General features: G+C 38.3%; 1 protein-coding gene across 1 annotated transcript in view; it reads right to left on the bottom strand.

Annotated features, from left to right (window-relative positions):
* PRKN (parkin RBR E3 ubiquitin protein ligase) overlaps positions 1–20,596 on the bottom strand; it is a gene marked incomplete at its 5' end in the record, with an annotated part of 536,136 nt that overhangs the window by 109,728 nt on the left and 405,812 nt on the right. The window contains one exon of the mRNA XM_026080011.1: positions 9,658–9,807. Within this exon, the coding sequence (XP_025935796.1) occupies positions 9,658–9,807 (150 nt within the window). The remainder of the gene's footprint in view (positions 1–9,657; positions 9,808–20,596) is intronic.

Below are 20,596 nucleotides of genomic sequence, written 5' to 3'. Positions count from 1 at the left end.
TGTTACAAGCAGGATTTTTTTACCCATAAGCTGAAGGAAATTCAGTTTGGTTTAAGACTGCTATTCTTTTCCATGATGTGCAAAGTGTTTCTTTCTATCATAAAAGGGGGAATAATCTTACCTTATATATAAACTGAGTATGAAGTCAGAGCTCCATTTCCCATACATGCAGAATTCACTAGCTAAACCTATAATCGGAGCTTATTTCTCCTTCTCTCCTACTGTTAGACTTTTATGTCTTTCCTGACTAGCCGCATGAGAACCATTGTTCCCTGACTTTCAGATATATTTCTAGGCACTTTGTTGAACAGTACAGGAGTAGTGAGAAAAAAGGAGTTCCAAGTCCTCTCCAGTCATAAACTTCCATTGCATTTAAGGCTTGACAGAACCATGAGTTCATCTCATACAATCTCCTGAGCATCATAAGCCATTAAATATCACCCCGATACTGCTACATAGACCCCAATTATTTTAATTAGATGAGAGCACTTCAGTCATCAAGAGATCAAACTGTAGAGTGTCACAGGCACAGACCAAAATAGACCAAGATGTCAGCAAAGCCTGAGGCTCTTGCAATAGCTGGGGATTGACTAGGTGAGAAATGCCCCCAAAATTCCTGGAGATCTGTGACGGTGTGCTCCTTCCCCCCCACTGATGTGCTCTCTCCCCCTCATCCTGACCTCCCTGTAAACAGCACGTATGTAGGGGCTGGTTGAGCATGCGCCAACCAAGGCCCGTCTAGTATGCAAATATGACTGAGTCAATCATCTCCCCCCCATAAATAGGGGGCAGCCCAGAGCCCATTGAGCTCTTCTGCATGGCAGCAGGCTGCACTGCAGAACCTCCTCTTGAGTAGGAGCGCCTCTCAAGGTCACTCCTCGAGGCTGAGAGATTCCTTACCTGCGACAGATCCTCAGTAAGTGATTAACAGCATGCTGAACTTTTGCGAACTTCATGAAACTTTGCTGAGTTATATCTCTGACTAATTGCGCACATAATCCCTTAGACATAAACCGTTGACCAAGTCTGAGACTAGGACTGGATCCAGCTGCACCTAGGCTCCTCTCTAAAGGAGTTTAGAAAGCAAGGGGGTCCAGTCTGAACCTCGTGACTCAATGGGAGGGTCTCTGTTGCGCACGCATCTGACCCTGTCCTTCATGCAGTAAATAACTGAGTGAACCTTGCCAATCGAACCTTGTTAAAACGTTCTTGTTCGTGATTGAACTTTGTTAAGTCGCTGTCTTACTGCAATAAACATAGTGCTGCTTCCCTCTTACGAGTGAAGTGCATCACTCCTTCCGCGACAAGATCGTATTTGGGTCATCCACCAAGCACAGAATTTCAAGGTCCCTGACAATGAGATCTGAGAGCAAATTTCTTCTTCAGATCTTGCAATCAGCTTAATCCTGACCTAAGCATCAGAGAACTATATATTCAGTGGGTACCTAAGATCAGGAATCACTGCCCACTAGACAAGGCACTTCTTTTGGAGTTGTTTTTCCAAATCTGTGTGCTAAAATCAATTTATTGTAAGCTGTCGATATTTTAAATTGTGCACATTTTTACATTTCATCTACTGCAAAATGTCATTCTTCCCTTTCTACAAGAGAAGAAATTTGAGGCCCAGGTAGCTTCAGCCTCTAGAATTCCTAATACTGAGTGAGTGACAAAGCTCAGTGCTTGGTATCTCTAAAACTAAGGTCTCTAGCATTTTTCGAGGTGACTGTGTGATCTAACAGTTTACAAGGAAAAAAATTTAGTTGATAAATCCTTAAAACAACCACCAACATGATTTTAAATCCAACTCCTATTTTATCTCAGCTCTCAATTTAAAATGGGTCTAACATGCTTGTACTTTTACCTCATTCCTGTTTCAGGCAAATTGGTAAAATGGGGACTACTTTTCTTTTGAAAAACATTAGTTTACAAATCCCAATCTGAGCTGGGTTAGATTCATACAGAGCAGTTTTAGCCCCTCTGGTCCCAGGCCTGTGTGTCCAGTTTTGACTTATCTTTATAGGCAAGAATTTGATTTAATCCTAGTTTTCTCTTATACAGTTTCCCTGAGTCAGGAATAGCATTATCGTGCTATCTGTAGTCTGGTGCCACAGATTTAAGAGGCCAGCAACTTCCATCCCTTTGTCAGGTAACCAACCACCTCTTCTCTCCATCTTCTCTCTCCTTCTTTCTCAGATTCCGTAAGACAGATTTTAAATGGTGAAGTACTAGTTTAGCCACAAAAAAGTGAATCAGGACATTACACATTCATTGTAAAATGTTCACGTGCAATAGCCATTTTCCAGATGCCTGTGGATGCAGAAATCAAGCAAAAGCTACACCCCATATACTTCAAGGGGTATGGACTTTGACCACATAATATGGGACATACCATAAGATTCTGGACTTCTAGCAGACAAAGGTGATGTGGTTTCAATTCTAGCTCAGAGAGAGCTGAAGAGAGTCATATGTTGTTTTCTAACATTATTCTACCACCTAGTTCTCCATGACTTGTGAGGTAAAAGAAAAAGCAGGTATTCTTCTACATATTGAACTAAGCACAAGTAATTGATTTGTTCTCCTTATAACAACTATTTGTTTTGCCTTTGCTAGTCTTATGAACTAATGTGATCCACTTTATTAATAATGTAAAATTTCTCCATATTGCTTTAGCCACTCACTCTTGACGTCTGCATTTCAAATCTGTCACAAAATCAATGAGTTGCAGCACTGCAAGATTTGGGCAACAGAAATAGTGTCCCTTGACAACAAAACATAGTTTGTTAATTGTGCAGTGCTGCTCTAGGGTAAAGGTTTTATTAAAACATTAACATTTTGCTACATGTTAAAAAGTTTCATGTGTTTACAATTCTTTGTAAGTCACAGAAAACATTACCGGAAAACAAACAAACAAACAAAAAAAAACATGAATCAAAAAAGAATTTTGGTTGGTCTGAGAAAGCTTGCTGCATTTTAGCAATGAAACAACTTGCTTAGCTACTGAAGCATAATGTGTCAACAAGATGGAATTCCACTTTCTAAAGGCTAGAGTGCCCACTCGATAGAGGAAAGCAATACATGATTACTGCTTAGAGCTTGTGGCATAATGCTAGCAACTCAGCGCTTAGCAATAATAGAAAATGTCTGTCTCATTTTCATTCCCCTAGAAAAAACTCCCAATATGATGTTCTGAAACACTCCTGCTGTGAGTCAGCTTCTTAATCTCAGCAATATCTTCAGATATTACCTTATCCATGGTAATACATTTCTGGTGAATTTTCTTAAAAGCAAAAATTTAATGACATACAGAACAGGGACAGATATCTCAAATATAATAACAAAGAGTAACCCTTCAATTTTAGTAGAGGTACTAGATAGCAGCTAAATCCTTGATTTCCATTTTAGTGTTTCACAAATGACATAAAGGTCTTGAGGTCTTTTCTTTTCTGAATTATTCCTCTGTTTTTCAAAACCTCAGAGCCTCTTATTCCTGTTCCTGCTTTCACTTTCATTCCCATTCAGAATTGAAAAAGAATTCAGATTGCTGGGCACGCAGTCCTGCTTCACCTATGACCTTTTATTCATCTGATTATAAAGTGAAAAATATTATATATATTATATATATTTTTTTCAAGTTATCTTCAAAGATTCTCTTCAATTAGCACTACTCCTCTTGACTATCTTTGTATCTGGAAGTATCTTAAAAGGCGCTTATTCTTTCTTTGCATACATTCAAGATTTTCCTGCTACTACTAATGAAGAGCAAGGCATATGTCATTGAACTAAACATTGAACTAAACATTTATATCTACATCTCAGTTTTAAAGCAAAGTCTTTTAGGTTAGTCAGACTTTCAAACATTTTGGTCAGGCACCATATATGGAATACTGTCCCAAAACCATACACAAGACAGACTGAATTTGCACAAAGAAAGTACTTGCTGATCATGCCAAAGTATTGCATTAGACCTGAACTTGATAAAGAATACTTTTAACTGCCAGATGGAGAAAATGCTTTACACTTCCAGACTCGGGTACACTTATGTACACTATTGTGTACTTCCCTATGTATAAAATAGCTCTGAAAGAGTATTTCCAAACTAGTTCAGGTCCCAAAGAGAGTAAAATTACATCAACATGGCACTCTAACCAAGATACAAACACCATCATCACCACCCCCAGCAGGATAAAAAGGACACCCAAAACTAACAAAATCATCATTTGGCTAATCAAAATTAAGTCAAGTGAATAGCAACTTGTTGTGTGGCCTTTTTTTTACATTCCAGATTTGTCTCCTCAAAACTGAGTATATTTCCAAATTATTTAGGGTTCACCTATGTGTGTATTAGTACGCTTAACAAAAATAGTGCTGAAGAAGAAGCATGCATGCTAGGAGATGCATGAACAGGAGATAATGAACCACAGAAAAGAGCTTTGCAGACAACAGGAATGGGTATTGCACTTCTCATGCAACTCTTTTAGAGTGCTTTCTATTTTATTAAGCTTTCTGAAAAAGGCAGACAATCATTAATGCTTTTTTCTATAAATATACTGAAATTGCTTTTGGCAAGTGCTTCCTTAGCTATGAAAGAAGAATGCAAAAACAAATCAATGGGAAAAAACTGCTTGGAAGAGTGAAATCGCCTTAGGGATTTTGCTCTATGCAATACAATGGCCTAGGAATTCTATTAATAATGAAGACATGGTATTTATATTTATTGATTTTTCAGGGAACACTTGCAGTCTGCAGCCTTAAAAATTCACCTGTCCTGGAAGGGAATGCAACTTTTGTAAAATCTCAACATTCTTCAATGGCATTATCCTTACAGAACAGTAAATACGGTGTAAAAGAGATGAAATAGCCCCACATTTTATGCTCCCTTTGCAAGGCTGTAATACTTTCTGTAGCATTGCAAATGTAATACACTAAGGTTGAGTTCTCACTTGTGGATTGCAGTTTCAACTGAGGGGATCAGAATGAAGGGCCACAAAACATCAATTACGACAGCCTGTTTCTGTGACCATTTAAATTCTAGCCAGACCTTAGTATAGTTTAGAGTGATCTTAGGACTTCCATAAACTATATCACTTGGCTATAGCTATAGCTATATAAACTATGGCTTTAAGAGTAAGGTCTACTAGCAAGGGATCATTGAAGCAGAGTGGCTCTCTGGAAATATATTCTTCTTGCTTGTATACACACTATGCTAGGGATGATTAAACTTAGGGGGCAAAGACTGAGAGAGGCTCTGTTTGTCCAGCCCCATCTCACCCCATTCCAGGGGAGTTTCTTCTTGGATGGGCCAACTGATACTGCACACTGCAAAATGTCTGTATCATGGTGGGACAGGGGGAGGCATGCAATTACATGTTATTTAGTTATCATGTCACTGAAAAATATTAACAGGGAAAGTTTTCTAGGACTGATGCCCTATATGTTTCCATACCAAAACAACCTTTTTAAAACACAATTAGTATTCTCCTCCTTGAAATTCCACTCTAACCTGCTTTTACCTCTAAAATTTTCTTAATATGTAGGAAATAATATTCTAGTATAATATAAAACAAGACAAAAATGTTTTCTTCATAGGGCTTCTGTGAGCCTTGATTACTACAGCTTTTCCTGTACCTAGGCCAGTTGGTACAATCTGTGATGTCTTCCATAATTTGTTGCTGTTTTCTTGTATCATACATGTCAAAATTTTACATCTGAGCAATAAAAGTTAGGAAAGATAAGTCTGATGGATTGTAATAAAGGTAGAATAACAGTGTACAATGGTAACATCTTGGTAAATCAATTAATATTTTTATGGCTAATGATAAAAAAACCTGAAAGAGTAGGCAAGAGTGAGGTCAGTCAGTGGCACCATGACATGGTTTTGGGTGTGGACTGCTTAACATCACTAAAAAGATTTCTGGATGTTACTTTTCAAGTCAAAATAAATCTCTCTTTTTGGTCTACTTCTTTGCTTGGAAGCTTGAATAGATATCAGTCCCTGACTGAAGAGGATACATAAGAGGATGCTTAAAGTTAAACCTTGCTCCTCACCTTCTTTTTGGTGCAGTTTTCTCTGGATATTTACAGGCTGTTTCTGGGCTCCACATATCAGTGTTTTCAAATTTCCTGAGACGAATCAAAATCCAAAACTCTCTCTAACTTTCCCAAACTCCCTTTTAGCAGATTAAGAGCTTTCTCTTGGAGATTCAAGTTTACCTTTCCAGGGACATTGATAGCAATGACTTTGCAAAGGAAATACTAGTTCCTCATTTCACATAGCACAGGAAGAAGCAGGAAGACAAAATGTCTCTATCCTAGCCTGGCTCAGTTACCTGTTCATTTTTCGATGCTCAGCCAGATTTGGTCAGAGTCCTTATATGTTTGGGATTGCTTCACACAATTTCTTCTCTAAATCATGGAATCTTTATTTTGCCTCAGTCTTGAATGGCCAACTTATTCTCTACTTGTTCTTTTTCTACCTCTCCTTTTCTAAAACAGAATCTGAAAAAACCTTTTCATTTACTGTTTTCTTGAAAACTGATCCCTCCTCCTTCCCTTGATCTATCTCATCAGTTAATCAAAAGCCCCACCCAGTTGTTAGCTACTCTTATACTGAAATTCAGACACGAATAATCAATTTGTTCTGTGCAGCAGACAAATGTTTGTCTAAGAGGGCTTCCAGGTGAAAAACAGACCATCAAGGTTAGATGTATCTTCAGCTGTTAGCTGTCATCACCTCTGAATTTTACCCCAAGATAGAGGTTCAAGTACCCCAAAAGAGACACTACATATCTAAATTGTAGTTTACAGTATGACACAGACACTGAAGGAAAATCTCCAGATTCAAACATCTCCAGATTCACATTGCTGTCCTTATTTATTTGCTTAGCAGCTTCAAAAAGGAACTTGTTTCTAACATAAGCCATACAGTTAAATATTGCAAGGCATCTTCTTCTACCTTTCTTTGGATGGACAAAAGGGCAGTTCTTCATCTTGGGCCTTTCTTTGAGCTTGCAAACTGTTGTATATACTTGAGAGGGGACCCAGAGCTCTGAAGTGGATGTGCCTGGATTTTTCCTACAACAGGTCCATAAAGAAGACTCGAAGGCCTTCATGTAAGAAAAGGCCAGGTCCTATTTGAATTTAAAAAAGAAAGCTTAATATTCTAAAGAGAGAAAACTCAAAGTGACTCCGGAAGTCAGAGTAGAAATAAACAGCTTTCCTAACAGTTTTGGTGTCCTTGCAGGCAGGTCCTTACATCTAGCCAAATCCATGACTTCCTGACTGGCAGCTGACTTGGTCATTGCTCTCGGATCCCATGGTGGTCCTTTTCCCTGCCYTGCTCTTCTCCATGAGCCACAGGCCCCAACTCTGGGTTGCAGCTCTCTGGTGCTGCAATGGCTGGGACTTTCTTGCCCCAAGTGGGCTCAGAAGCCCTCGAGGGAAGGAGCAATCTCATCCATCTCCCTTGAGGGTACCACCTGTCTTATAACATGCAAGTAGTCACATGCAAAACTAACAACAATGCCTCTACACCACAACACTATGTAGTAGATACTGTGAATCACACAGAATCGCTGAGGTTGGAAGGGACCTCTGGAGATCATCTAGTCCAACCCCCCTGCTCAAGCAGGGTCACCTAGAGCACATTGCACAGGATTGCATCCAGGCGCGTTTTGAATATCTCCAGAGAAGGAGACTCCACCACCTCTCTGGGCAACCTGTTCCAGTGCTCTGTCACCCTCACAGTGAAGAAGTTTTTCCTCATGTTGAGATGAAAGTGTCTGTGTTTCAGTTTGTGCCCATTGCCTCGCGTCCTGTCGCTCGGCACCACTGAAAAGAGTCTGGTCCCATCCTCTCAAAGGAAGATACAGCAGACTCAGTTTTTGCCTTTTTTCTCCATAGCAGGAAAAAATTATCTATGTCCTCTAGTTCTGACAGCAGAGTGCRCAGACACACACAGGTCTTACGTGGTCTGGATATAAGACATGCAGAGCTAGCACCCTCGCCACAGGAAACCTGCTGCCACAAATCTTTAAGGTTATCATTTGTCAGGGGGCAAAGAAAGAACTGAAGGCACTTATTTCCACCCTGTTTCATTATGCTTAGCTACAGATTCTGAGGAAAAGCCCAAATGTTACCCAAATTTGTCTTGCAGACCAGCCTCATGCTCCTCATTTCAGCCCAAGTGAATTGTACATGCAAATGTTCAAGATATCACATAACCCAAAACAAAGGGTTAGTTCAAACTCAAGACTGCAAATCTGGTCACCAGCAAGCACAGCACAGAGTCCATAAAAGGAAACAGAACAGTTTGCTAAACTAGGCAATATATCAATCCTTTATGCTATGTATACTTTATTTGCAGCGCAATTCCAGAGTCAAAATGATGATGAATGAAGCTGCAAAATGCAGCTGGATTTTCATCATTTCAAGGCAGAGAGCAGAGTAAAAATTATTTGTGATTTTATCTTTTTTAACCAATTTCCAGTAGTTAATCTGGAGGCATTTCTTTTCATTTACTCAGTCTTGTTTATCATTACTTTCCCACCTTCTTCTTTTATTTTATAGCCCTCTGTCTGCTCAGTGAGTCTGGGGAGTACTGTGTTTTACATGCACCACTGCATGGACAGATATGAAGTTTTACCAAGGTTGACAGATGCTAACCTACTCATAGAAGACAAGTTACTGCAACTTCCTAGTTCAGGAAAGCATTATTCTTCCATGATACCAGTTTGAGCAACATCAAAACTGCAATAAAAAGTGCATTTTCCACCAAGAAAGACAACAGCAAGAGCATGATAATATTTTACAAATATAGATATTTTCACTTCCCTCATAGCCTGCGTGGAATTCAGTAATAATATTAAGCATAGAAAGAGTATCTTAATACAAATGCCAGTTAGTCACTCTGACCTAACATTTAATAGAATCTTTTATATAGAGATTTATCTCTATGTATTACTATTTTCCCTGCAGCTTCTTTCTTCTAAGGTACCTGTTATTTCTACTGCCAAAAAATTGCTGATCCACGCGATCTGACCTCTTAGCAAAAATGTTTTCAAGTGTCATCTGTTTTTGTTTTCTGAAAACACACCATCAATTGTGCACACCCCCTGCTAAAAAACAATTCTTATGAGAAAATAAAAATATTTTTATATTTCTCTTCATCATATATCTTAAAATACATAAGCAAAGTCACCACAGTATCATTGACTGGTCATTCTCTCTCTCTCTCTCCCTCCCTCTCTCTCTCTCTCCTTTTTCTCTCCTTATCTATAAAGATAGGTGGTGTTAATATAATAATGAATGGTTTGCTCTAGATGTTGCTCAGTTTTGCTGAGTGCTGGGAGAAAAAAGTCAAAGCGCTTTTGGCTTGTCATTTGCATGGTTCARCTTCTTACTCTAACTCCTTAGATCAGCAACTTCTTAAACCAATTAATGCAAAGAATAGTGGGATGGACACAGTCTACATGACAAAGCAGTCATTCCTAAGCCATCGTACTGTATTAAAATTGTTTATGGAAAACTACAGCATCTCACTCTGGTGTGAAYGGCAATTCAGAGTCACTAATGGGAAAGGAAAATGTGATTTTTTTCCGCTTCTTCTAAAGTCCCACAATATGTTTCCYGTAGAGCTAGTAGGAAAATGTTTGTTCTTACCCCACAGCCTAGTCCATTGCTTGGTTCACACACAATTTTCCTCACTCCTGGTTCTGGAAGCAAGCCTGCTCCACAGGCGGGAGTTGGGCACAGCACTCCCCCCATCTGCAGCACACACTCCTCGGCACCGTAGTGCTGGTAGCGGTTGTACTACAACACAACAGAGTCACGTTAGAACTCTAGCAGCGTGCAAAAAGGGCCCATAAACTTGGAGCCCAAACCCATCCCACACAACACAGTCAGCTGTTTTAATGTCTCACACGGTAACTTCAGGTTATTTGTCAGATATTTAGGACTTTCTGGCATTCTAGCAGATGGGGTAAGTAGCACTCTGCTCCAAGTCACATCGGATGCATCATTTTCTGACTTACAGCTCTCATTTTCCCCACCAGAGAATCATGTGTGATATTAAAATCAAGGAAACAGCAGACCGTTCCTGTAAACAACCTCAAGCACCCTTATATTGTTATTAAGTAATTATTGCAAATGTTGTAAATAAAGTCCAAAACCAGATACTGATAAATGCGGCATACAAATTGAAAAGAAACCCCCCAAATCCCCAAAGTAACCATATCTGGAAATACAGTATAATTTTTTAGAGCTAAAGGGTTGTAAAAATTGCCAGTCAACTTTCTTATCAAAACAAATTTCATGAAAACTCACTGGCAAAATATTTCTCTCAAATACATTTATTTTAATATTAAAGTGTATTTTTTTTGCTGTGGCCCTCAGGAAAATTTTTAAATATTTTGCAATTATTATGTGGTCCCATCCCAAGAGCCTAAAAGGCTATGGAAATGTCTCCATTTTCTGATGGAGACACTGAGATACAGGAATATTTAATAACACGCTCAGGTTCACACAGGAAACTTGTGCTAGAGTAAAGAGCAAAATCTAGAGCTCATGAACAAAACAGGGTTTTTAGCTCCCAGTGAATCCCCAATGACACAAACTCCACTCTGAAATGATTGATGAGACTGCAATAATTTTCCCTGGTCTAATTTGCCCTTCTTTCGAACTGAGACAAGCTGAGCAAGTACAAATCATGCTGTGTACATGTAAATCATGTCCACTCTAGGTGTAGTATTAGTGCAGTTCCACACCAGTGGCTATGACCACTGTAAAGTGGGTTTCAGATTCACCTATAAATCTGATCTGCTGTTGAGTGAAATAAATGAAAGCATTTGGTCCAAACAGCCCCAAAGAACAGAAAGGGAAAATCCCAAAGGCCGGAGAAGTAGGGAGTTGTAAGAATTTTCTCTGAGGGAGCCAAATGATGTTGTGGTGTGAGAAAGGAACTAAACAAAGCTTTATGTTTCAGCACTCACAATGGTATTTAGTACTTCATAACTGATCACAAAAACCCTGCTGTACCTTTTTTTTTAGGAAAACAAACAAAAATCTCCTCTCCAACCCCCACCCCTCTCCCAAGAAACCCAACAAGGAAAACTGAAGCAATAGGACCAAAACCTCCTACACAAAGCACACAAAGAAGCATTTTAAATTACAAAGACACTGCATATTTTGCAGGTACATTTAAGAAGATTCTTCTGCAAATGTTGCCATAACATGTGTTGTTATAGTGATTTTTTTTCATAGTATGTGAATTTTCAAAACAGTATAATATATAGAGAGACATACAGTATAAAATATATAGAGAGACATAAAAGTGTTGCATCCCATAAAGAAAAAAAAAACTTTCCCAAATTGTCTAATAAAAACAAAAAATCCAGACAAACTCCCTCTCTAAAGAAAAGCAAAACCCAAAGGGAGAGAAAGCCTTCAAAATATCACTCAGTGCATGAAAAGCAGCCAGAAATCATGAATTAAGGTTTTAGCCCTTGGATCCCGAAGATAGCAGTATTTTGGGAAATTTACAAGGTGTGTCTGCTAGGTCTCCTTGAACGTGGGGGCTCAACAAGTTAACTGGTGTTTTTCTATGTTATTATTATGCTCAAACCTAGAGTAATGGAATGAATATTTAATGTCGGACTCTATAAATTTTCAGCAAAGTTTGCGATCCTTGCACTAAATATGTGCTGAGTGGTCTGAGTCATTCTGCTGGCCTTGAACAGAAATACTGGTAATCACAGCTGCAAAACTCTCTGCTGACCTAAATTTTCTTCAGGGCACGGACTGGACCTGAAGGTGAGGATGGAGATTGTCTTACCCTGTTAAAAGGTAACACTCCATTGTACTGAATGTTTGATTGCTAGTAGCTTATTATAGAGACAAAAGGCAGTGAGACTCTAGCTGAGATTCTGTCAGCATTTCCACTATAAATTCTCAGCTGAAAAAAGGATATATTTTCCAGTCCCTAACTTAGCATAAAAGGGCACGAAGTGATTCCTCCCGTCTCCTCGCCTTCTTTTTTTGATACACAAAATTGGGGATAGGAAAGGTTGGAATCAATCTGTCTTCCTAAGTTATACAAAGGAAATGGTCCTACTGGTGAGAGGGAGAAAGAAATCATATTTTATCCAAGAAATTTGATATTCTATACTCGTTCCACAAAGAAATCATACTAAATCATTATATAATTATAGCACTGTCAGCAGTGATTTTCACACTACAAAATCCAAACAAATGGGTCAATTTGAAGACAGGAAAGATTCTACTAAATGTATTTACACATCTTGCTATCTAGTTAACAGCCTGTTTCCTACCTTCAAAGCTCAGATACACTTATAAGATGTCATTTTACAATTTCTTTTTTCTTGTACCTATACACTAGCTTAGTGAAAACCCCGCAACCAACTAAAACATGTAGCAGCAGAGTGTATATGTTTGCTGCCATTACACAGTCATATGTAAAATATACTGATTTATATGCKGTATTCTGTGGTCTGAAACAAATCATCTCACTTTACATTAAGGGTACATGTATAAAAGGCTTGTAAAGGACCAAAACACTTATTCATGAATTATTGATTAGCTATTTGTATATAGCCAGAGATTATATCTACTGGAGGCATTTTCTCCTGATACACCACAGCCATATGCATCACACAGTCCTGATGCAATCAACGTGTTTAAAACAAGTCAATTTTCAAAAGCACTTGAATGGCTTTGGAGTCCTGGAGGTATTTTCAATCAATCATACGCATGGATCAGATATTAAAGGATATTTTATCACTGGTTTGCTTTACCTCTGACTCTTAACTGGATGTTTAAAGCGGGATTCATTTCACTTAGCTTAGATTTCCACAGTGATGATGCCTATGGCTGCATTGGTTGTTTAGACTCTCCCTCATAATTAATAGAGAGAAATAGGATGTAATTCATCATTTCTATTCTAGATTTGTACATTAGCATGAGAAGAACTGAGCCCCAAAGTGTCTTGTTCTATTAACTATAAGGGGAGATTAGACAATTAGCTAAATGGTGACATCTAAAGTCAGGTGACACTTGCTTTAAGTGCTGCTGCACCAGTAATTCTGATCCTAAGTCACTTAGCCTAAGCTATTTTTGAAAGCAAGGTTTAGGTTAGACTGAATCACCTCACCCAACTTTAGCTCTTCAGAAATTAAGCATCTTACCTAAAAAATTCATATAGACTCCAACTATATTACATGAGAAGAGAAAGCTATCCCTAGAAGGGAATTTATCCTGTCTTAAATGTGATGTCTAAGGCAGGTGGGATGAATCACCCTGTGGAAGTGCTATAGTTGAAGCTGAGACAACTAACATTTGTTAGAGATTTGTAACATTTGCTAGACATCTAACATTTAGATAGCTGTTGTTGAATGAGATGAATCTAATTCTTGTGTACATTTAAAATATTTTACAATATCTATTATTCCATTATTATCAGTGTCCCCGATTTAAGAGATGAACTCATCCTGTGTAAAAGGCATCTGAACATGTTATAAGTAGGAAAAAATATCTCCAATTATTTTTAGGAAGATGCTCTTACAGAATTTAGTATATGGGGAACTTGACTATACTAGCATTCATGATACCTGATTTCAATTCCTGGCAGCAGCACAGCCTTCCTGTGGTTTTCACGTCAAGTCACTTAATCTGTGCTCCTCATCAGTTCCCCATTTGTTAAGAGGGAGAATGATACTTGCTGATTTCACTGTAGTGTTGAGAGGCAAAATCTATTAATAGTCATGAGGACATCAAATACTATGGTAATGAGGGGCATAAAATTACACAGAAATCACCAGCTGTCTACTGCTGCTAGAAATCAGCTTTTGAGCAAAGCATGTCAGGCATTTATATACTACTGTAATAAAGGCCCCAGAAATACAGGTAGGTAAATAATTGCCAGATTCACTAATGGACCATATATTTCAATGCTTATTTGAAAAAAAGTTCTTTAAAAATCATGATTTACTTCAAATCACCAGCACTAAGTCAGCTAAAGGTATGTGCACAAGATAGTCATAAAACATTGTTTGTGTGTGTGTGTCTCCATGTGTGCGTGAAAACAGCATTCTGCGGTGAACCTTCCCCTCAATTTGTGAATTGTACCACTCAACTCAAATCTATACTTCCAATGGAATAAAATTTTAAGTGAAAAATTCTCAGCTCTACTTATGGTATTTCTACCACATCACAAAGTTCTTTCATGCAAACTTTGTTTATAAAGACTTGTCAGGGCTTTTATAAATGATTTTTATAAATTATTATAAATTATAGTACGACATAGACATGGAGGCTGGATAAATGTAACCATTTATCCCCTGCTCCTCATTTTCCAGATTGGGATGGTATCCCTTTGAGTCTTAGAATGGTACCAGGTTTTCAAACAGTGGAGATTCAATCGTTTGATATTGTAAATCAGGTAATATAATTGAAATCATTGGGCTGACACGAGAATAAAGCAGGTTTAGCTAAGGATCACAGTATTTTCAGCTACCTTGAGCTTCAGATATTAAGACAAACCTGAAATGGATGCATAAAAACCCTGCAAAATGCACCTTATGAACACAGTGCTTACTTGCCGTGTCATTTAATTTGCAAGTCATGCTTCAATATGCCTTGTGCTATTTTAATTTTGCTTTTACACATTGGGCACAGCGTTTTTTCCCCCCCTTTTTTTTCTCATACCTAAAAACATCTGCTCAGTAGTAGCCTCCCAGGGAACTTTGGACAAGAGTTTAACAGTAGATGTAAAACCAAAATTTTTAATCTCTATAAGCTAATTTGATTACTTGTTTCTTTTAACTGCATGTAACCATCTCAGAGGAAAGAAAATCTACTTTCTGGAGTCAGATTGTTTTTACTGCTCCTATAAATCAAATAACCATCTGCGTGTCTTAAAATTAGATTGTGGAGGCTAATAGTCCATAATGTAGACTAAGCACTTTATTTATATGTATTATACACATATGAAAAAAATAATTAGTTACATAATGTAATTAGGCATCTAAAAGTACAAAACTCAGCACACACTGGACTAGTAAAAATACTTATGAAAGTGGCATCAGGAAGGTGACTGAAATTATAATGAGATGGACTGACATAACATGCGTATGAAGGACAAGAGGTAATTAGCACTCCGGAGTTCCCGGCTTTTACCCCGGTATGTGGTTACTGGACCACCCTTACTTTATTTTTCCTGAGTTGGTGGGCTCCTCTGTCGGCCTGTGATAGGATGAGAAAAACAAGTCCAGAGCATCAGCTCCTTCTTGCTCCCTCAGGAGCACTGCGCACACCACAAAGGAGACCAGAAGAAGACCTGCCTTCTAGAGGGCTGGAACTTGCTTGACTTTAAGAGTCATGGAAATTGGGTAAGACAAAAAAATACTTCAGGTAGGAAGTGGACCCATGACTGGACCAGTGTAGCACAATTCACGGACAAAATGGAATTAGAGCAGAAAGGGAGAAAGGAAAGACTGCAGTTTGCAGAGTGGTATGAAAGAAAGCACAAGTTGAGGAGTAAGAAAAAACAATAAAATGAACAGTGAGAAGGTAGGACACTTGAGCAGGTTGTACAGGAAATCAAACTGAATACAGGAGAAACAACATGATATAAGGCCTTGGCAATGAAGAAGATGGTATATGTCTTGACACTGTATTTACAAACTGTTGGAAGCTTGTGGTCTTCCTGCATATATTTGTGAGATCAGTCTGAACAGACCGAATGCTGGAGATTAACATTCAATTCCTTCTGACCCTTGTGGAGCTCGAATCTATATTCCTTTTTCCCCTACAAATGACACAACCACCAAAGCTCTAATGGATGCAAGGAAAGCTTAATCTTTTCAGTTGATGCTGTTACATTTTGTGTAACTAGGATTCACTGAAGTTAGAGACTGGCTGGCAGGAATTCCACTTCCAAGGTCAGAAGAATGGATAGTCATTCTTCTTTTCCAGTTCAACAAATATATGCATATCCCATGAAAGTGGGTCAAAATTCACCTAAGGGACAGAGCAAGTCCCACCTTCAGATATCTACATCCACTTGGGAGGTTAAACATTGGGGTTAAAATCCATTCTCTGAATCTAACAAAAGGGGGGTGGAAGAGAATTCCTCTATCTATGTTTTTGGAAGCACTGAAGTTTTTCATTGCTATTTTTATAGACAAGTAGACAACTGGTTTTGACAGGAAAAGAATATCCTTTAAATTAATTTTGATAACAAGCACTTTCTCCCTTCTTCCTCCCCCATGTTCATTTCAGCTGCTGAACCAAGAATAAATTGTTCTCACTTCTCTAATGCACAGACAGTATGGAAAAAAAAGAGTAGACATGTAGACATGTCTTATCTATGACAAGAACTCAGAGAGGATAAAGTTCTGATAACCAGGAAAGACACAGATGAGGAGCTCACATGGATTCCAGTTATGTGTGAAATCAGGAAAGAAGATGGTTAGGAGACATTCAAAGCAGATATGGCATAAGGAGAGAAGAGAGACAAGTCATGGGTGATATGAAGCTGCTGTAAAGTTTGTAAAGTTTGTTGTGTAGGCCCAGTGGTAGAAAAAAGAAGATGTAAAGGGGATCAGGAGTTAAACAAAGTAGCTCAATTTTAGAGAGAGAGTTTTGGGACCGTGATGACAAATCCAAAAGGTAAGCCACCTGAGGTGGACCGAAATCTGAGATTAGAAAGAAAAGGAGAGGAAATTGAGAGAAGCATGTAGGCATCACTAGCATTCAGGTAGTCTGGGCAGTAGGGCGAAGTCAATGGAGGAAAAAAGAAAGCGGGAAAGCACAGACCTGTATGAAAATCTACTCATGAAGATACAGATTTGAGAATACTAATAATAGTAATTTAGTAATTATGAACTGGAATTATTTAGTAAAAATTCATTCAGAGATTTTTTTTTTTTGGAATTTATGTGAATTATTGAGAGGTGTCTTATATTTTTTTCTAAATGCACTTATCCAAAGTTCTTGACCCACAAATACTTCAGAAGCACTTTGCTGCTCATATTTGGCATCTTCCTGCACTAAACTCTGCTAATTAATTAAAATTGTCACATGACATTTCTTTTTCTTGAGTGGGTAAATAGCATGTATCAATTAGTTTAAAACTGACTTTACATTAACATTGTGCAACATATACTTTAAAATAAATTCCTACAAGCAAATACAGTAACTAGCATATTTGTGGCAAGCAAAAAATTAAAAGAACCTTCCCCCTGCCACACACATGTATTTTAGAGAAATTCCTTTAAAAAACAAATCAAAGTGAATGATTTCTGTCCTCACTGCATTCTCTCAGTACTAGACTCCCATAGCTCCTAAAGTTATAGCTCACAGTGAAAGCTTGCACAAGCCCACACCACTTTTGAACAGAATGGGGATGTGCATCTACTGATTTTCAAAACAGGACATTCTGTTACTTAAGTTTCCCCCAACTTGCACTGAAATGTGCAGAAAATGGAGTGCCATCCAGGCTTGCCCTGATTCCAGGGATATAAACACTCACAGCATTTCTAAAGAAAAAGTGAGCAGTGATATGAGTTGCAGTAGCAGCTGATAGGAGAAATCTGTTAAAATTGAGCATTCCCCTGTCAAAATATCAAAAAACTGGCCGATACATTCTGCAAAGTTGTCAGACCAGATGATATAGCAGAGAATCGCAGCTATACATTACTTAGTGTCTTTTTTTCTTGCCACTAGCATGCCATCTGCTTTGTCTGTGCTCTGACCTGTTGGGGGCACTCAGGTATAACAGCAAATTGCTCCTGCATTATTTGTTTTCCCTTCCAGCCTTCAGATGTAGCTGCTATTTTATTCATGAATCACAATACTGCATTTAAACAATTAAACAAGATTTTTTTAATCACTTTGGGGAGAAAAGAAAAGGGAAGTTTCTCAGAGAGTCATTAGGGAGACTCCATAACAGTGCATTACTAGTCAAATTGCTATGTTTGGGTATTGTAGTGTTTAGGTCTGAAATAAAGTGTTCTCTCTGCTATCTCTGGCACTGGCTTGTTGAATTATCTGCCTTACAGTGTATTTGACCATATTTACTGCATCTTTAATGTGTTTTTGTATGCAGCTTGAACTATCACCAAATATGGAACCACTTGTCTTTATTTGTAGAGATAGCCATATTGACAGAGCAAAGGGCTACTGCAGGAGACTGGGACTTTCTTGTGTTGTGCTATTGTTCAGCTGCCCCCCAGCTAACAAATCTTTCACCCCAATCCGGAATATATCTCAGATACCTGTGAAATGAAGCAGTTAGATAGGGGGCTGGACTGCATTCATTATACTAGAGGAAAATAAGAGATTATGAATAATGAAATCAAACTGCAAGAAAACACTCCGCAGAGCTAAGGAGAACTAGACAACTTCAGGTTTTACCCTTCCTGGGGCAGCATGTCCAGGAGATTCTCTTTGCCTTGTACAGAGTTTTGCACTGAGAGAATTTGTGAAATGAAGGTCTGAAGCAAACCAATCAAAGCTGCTGAACTTCTTTTTCTGCATCTGCTCCACCTTATAATGTGGCAGGAAACCAGAAAGCAAAAAAAGAATAACAGTCCAAGACATGAAGAAGCCTTTTCACGTTCACGAGCTCTAGAAGAGGTTTGCCTTTAGAGACTTTTCTAGGTCAGACTCTCTGGCACCTTCTCAGAGGGACAAGTATCAAGTGGAGTAGCAATCTGTTCCTAAATGTATTTGTGTTGCATTTGAAATCAATTACTTTGGAAGCCAATTATATGTGGGAAGTTAGGTACCCAGAATATGTATCGTATACCAAGAGAGCTCATATTCCTTTATCACTGCACTAGACTATGATTACCCCTTTCCATAAAGTCTAAAAATAATTCCCTCTTTAAAAACTGTCTTGCAACCAATCAAACTCTAAAAGATAAAATTCTCAGCTGGAATGAATTTCCCATAAAGCACATCCTTGACAGAACAAAAGGCCAAGGTGCAACCTGGAAAATTAACATGTCCGGGAGACTACAGAGAATTTTGTCTATTTTGACAACTGTGTTATCATTACAGAATTGCTTTTCAGCAAATATTAGCATGATCAGCAACTCATCATGCTTCAAGTTAAATATAAAGCCTTTTTTTCTCAGCATTAGTCCTCCTTCAATGCTTATGCTTAGCAAAATAAACAGCTTATTTAGATAGACAGATATACATGCAGCAAATGTTTTCCAGTGGTTTGATCCTACAAGCTGCTCAACACCTTTACCTCTTCCTGACACCAACAAAAATGATATATGCTCAGTATTTACAGGAAACAAATATCTGACGAAGAAATGGTAGAGACTATGGCTTTGTATTAGCAACAGTTGCTTGATTTTAATTTGACTGAAGTTTGGCTGATAAAGGTAAAAGAGTTGATGAAGCAGACTTCTCTAAGGCATTTGTCTTGGTGCTGCATGACATTTTGATTAAGTATCTAGAGTGATACAAAATTAACATGCCATATATTAAGAGGATTAAAACTTAGCTATCTGGCAGGTCTCAAAATATAATTGTAAATAGGTAATCATCATTAGGCAGGTGTGTTTCCAAAAAGGTCCTGAAGGTATTGATTCTTGGCCTTACGCCACTTAAAATTTTTATCAATGACTTGGAAGAAAACCAAGAACTTAAAACATCACAAATAAGGTTTGCAAGAATTTGAGAAGAGGAAGTAATGAACAAGATAAGTTCATGCTACAGAGCGATCTGGACTGTTGGTAAACTGGATTTAAGCAAACAACTTCCATTTCAGCACAGTCAAATGTAAAGTTACTTTTCTAGGAACAAACAATATTGTCCACAATTGCAGAGTGTGGTTTCTGTCTGAAGCAGTGGCTAGGTGGTGTGATGGATTGGTGAGCTGAATCTGAGCTGTGCCCGTCCATGTCTAAAAGCACTAAAGCAACTCTTAGATGAATAAATAGGAATCTCTTAGGAGGAAAATTACATTCCTTCTCACTGGGCAGTCACTGCTTTACCTGGAAGCTATGAGTACCTGCACTTGGGCATATACATTTCAAACTATTTTGGCTGAAAAGTATTTAGCTGAGAATCTGGTTGACAAACTGACTTGGTTTTGTTATATAAGCAATCTATTTTAATCCTTTTTAGGGGCAGGGTGGCTCTTTCTGAGTCACATTCACAAGTTCAAGTCGTTTTTTTTTTGATGAGCCCTCATTGCCTTCTGATAGGAAGAAGGGAACTGGATATGCAAAGGATCTGGACATTGAGGAATGGGAGATACTGCAATATAGGGAGTGTACTGGCAGAACAGTTGAAAGAAAAGAGGCTGGGAATTTTCTGTCCTTCATGACTGAAAGGTATAATAGGATCTAAAGTCTGCAAGTGATTTCTAAACAAAGCGTGGATGCTTTTCTAGGCATTATACTCTAGTCTGAACAAGAATTAATTCAAGGAAGTCATGTAATCTGGATTCTAAAGCAGACCAGAAGAGATCATTACAACGGTCCATTCTGTTATTATAATCTGGCCTTAAATACATAAGCATTTTTAAAACAAACCTAGATTGAACATGTAGCAGGAAGATGCC

The sequence above is a fragment of the Apteryx rowi genome, unplaced genomic scaffold (genome assembly GCF_003343035.1).
Source record: "Apteryx rowi isolate R43461 unplaced genomic scaffold, aptRow1 scaffold_509, whole genome shotgun sequence".
Taxonomy (NCBI): Eukaryota; Metazoa; Chordata; class Aves; order Apterygiformes; family Apterygidae; genus Apteryx; species Apteryx rowi.
This window is presented reverse-complemented; position numbering and strand designations above follow the sequence as displayed.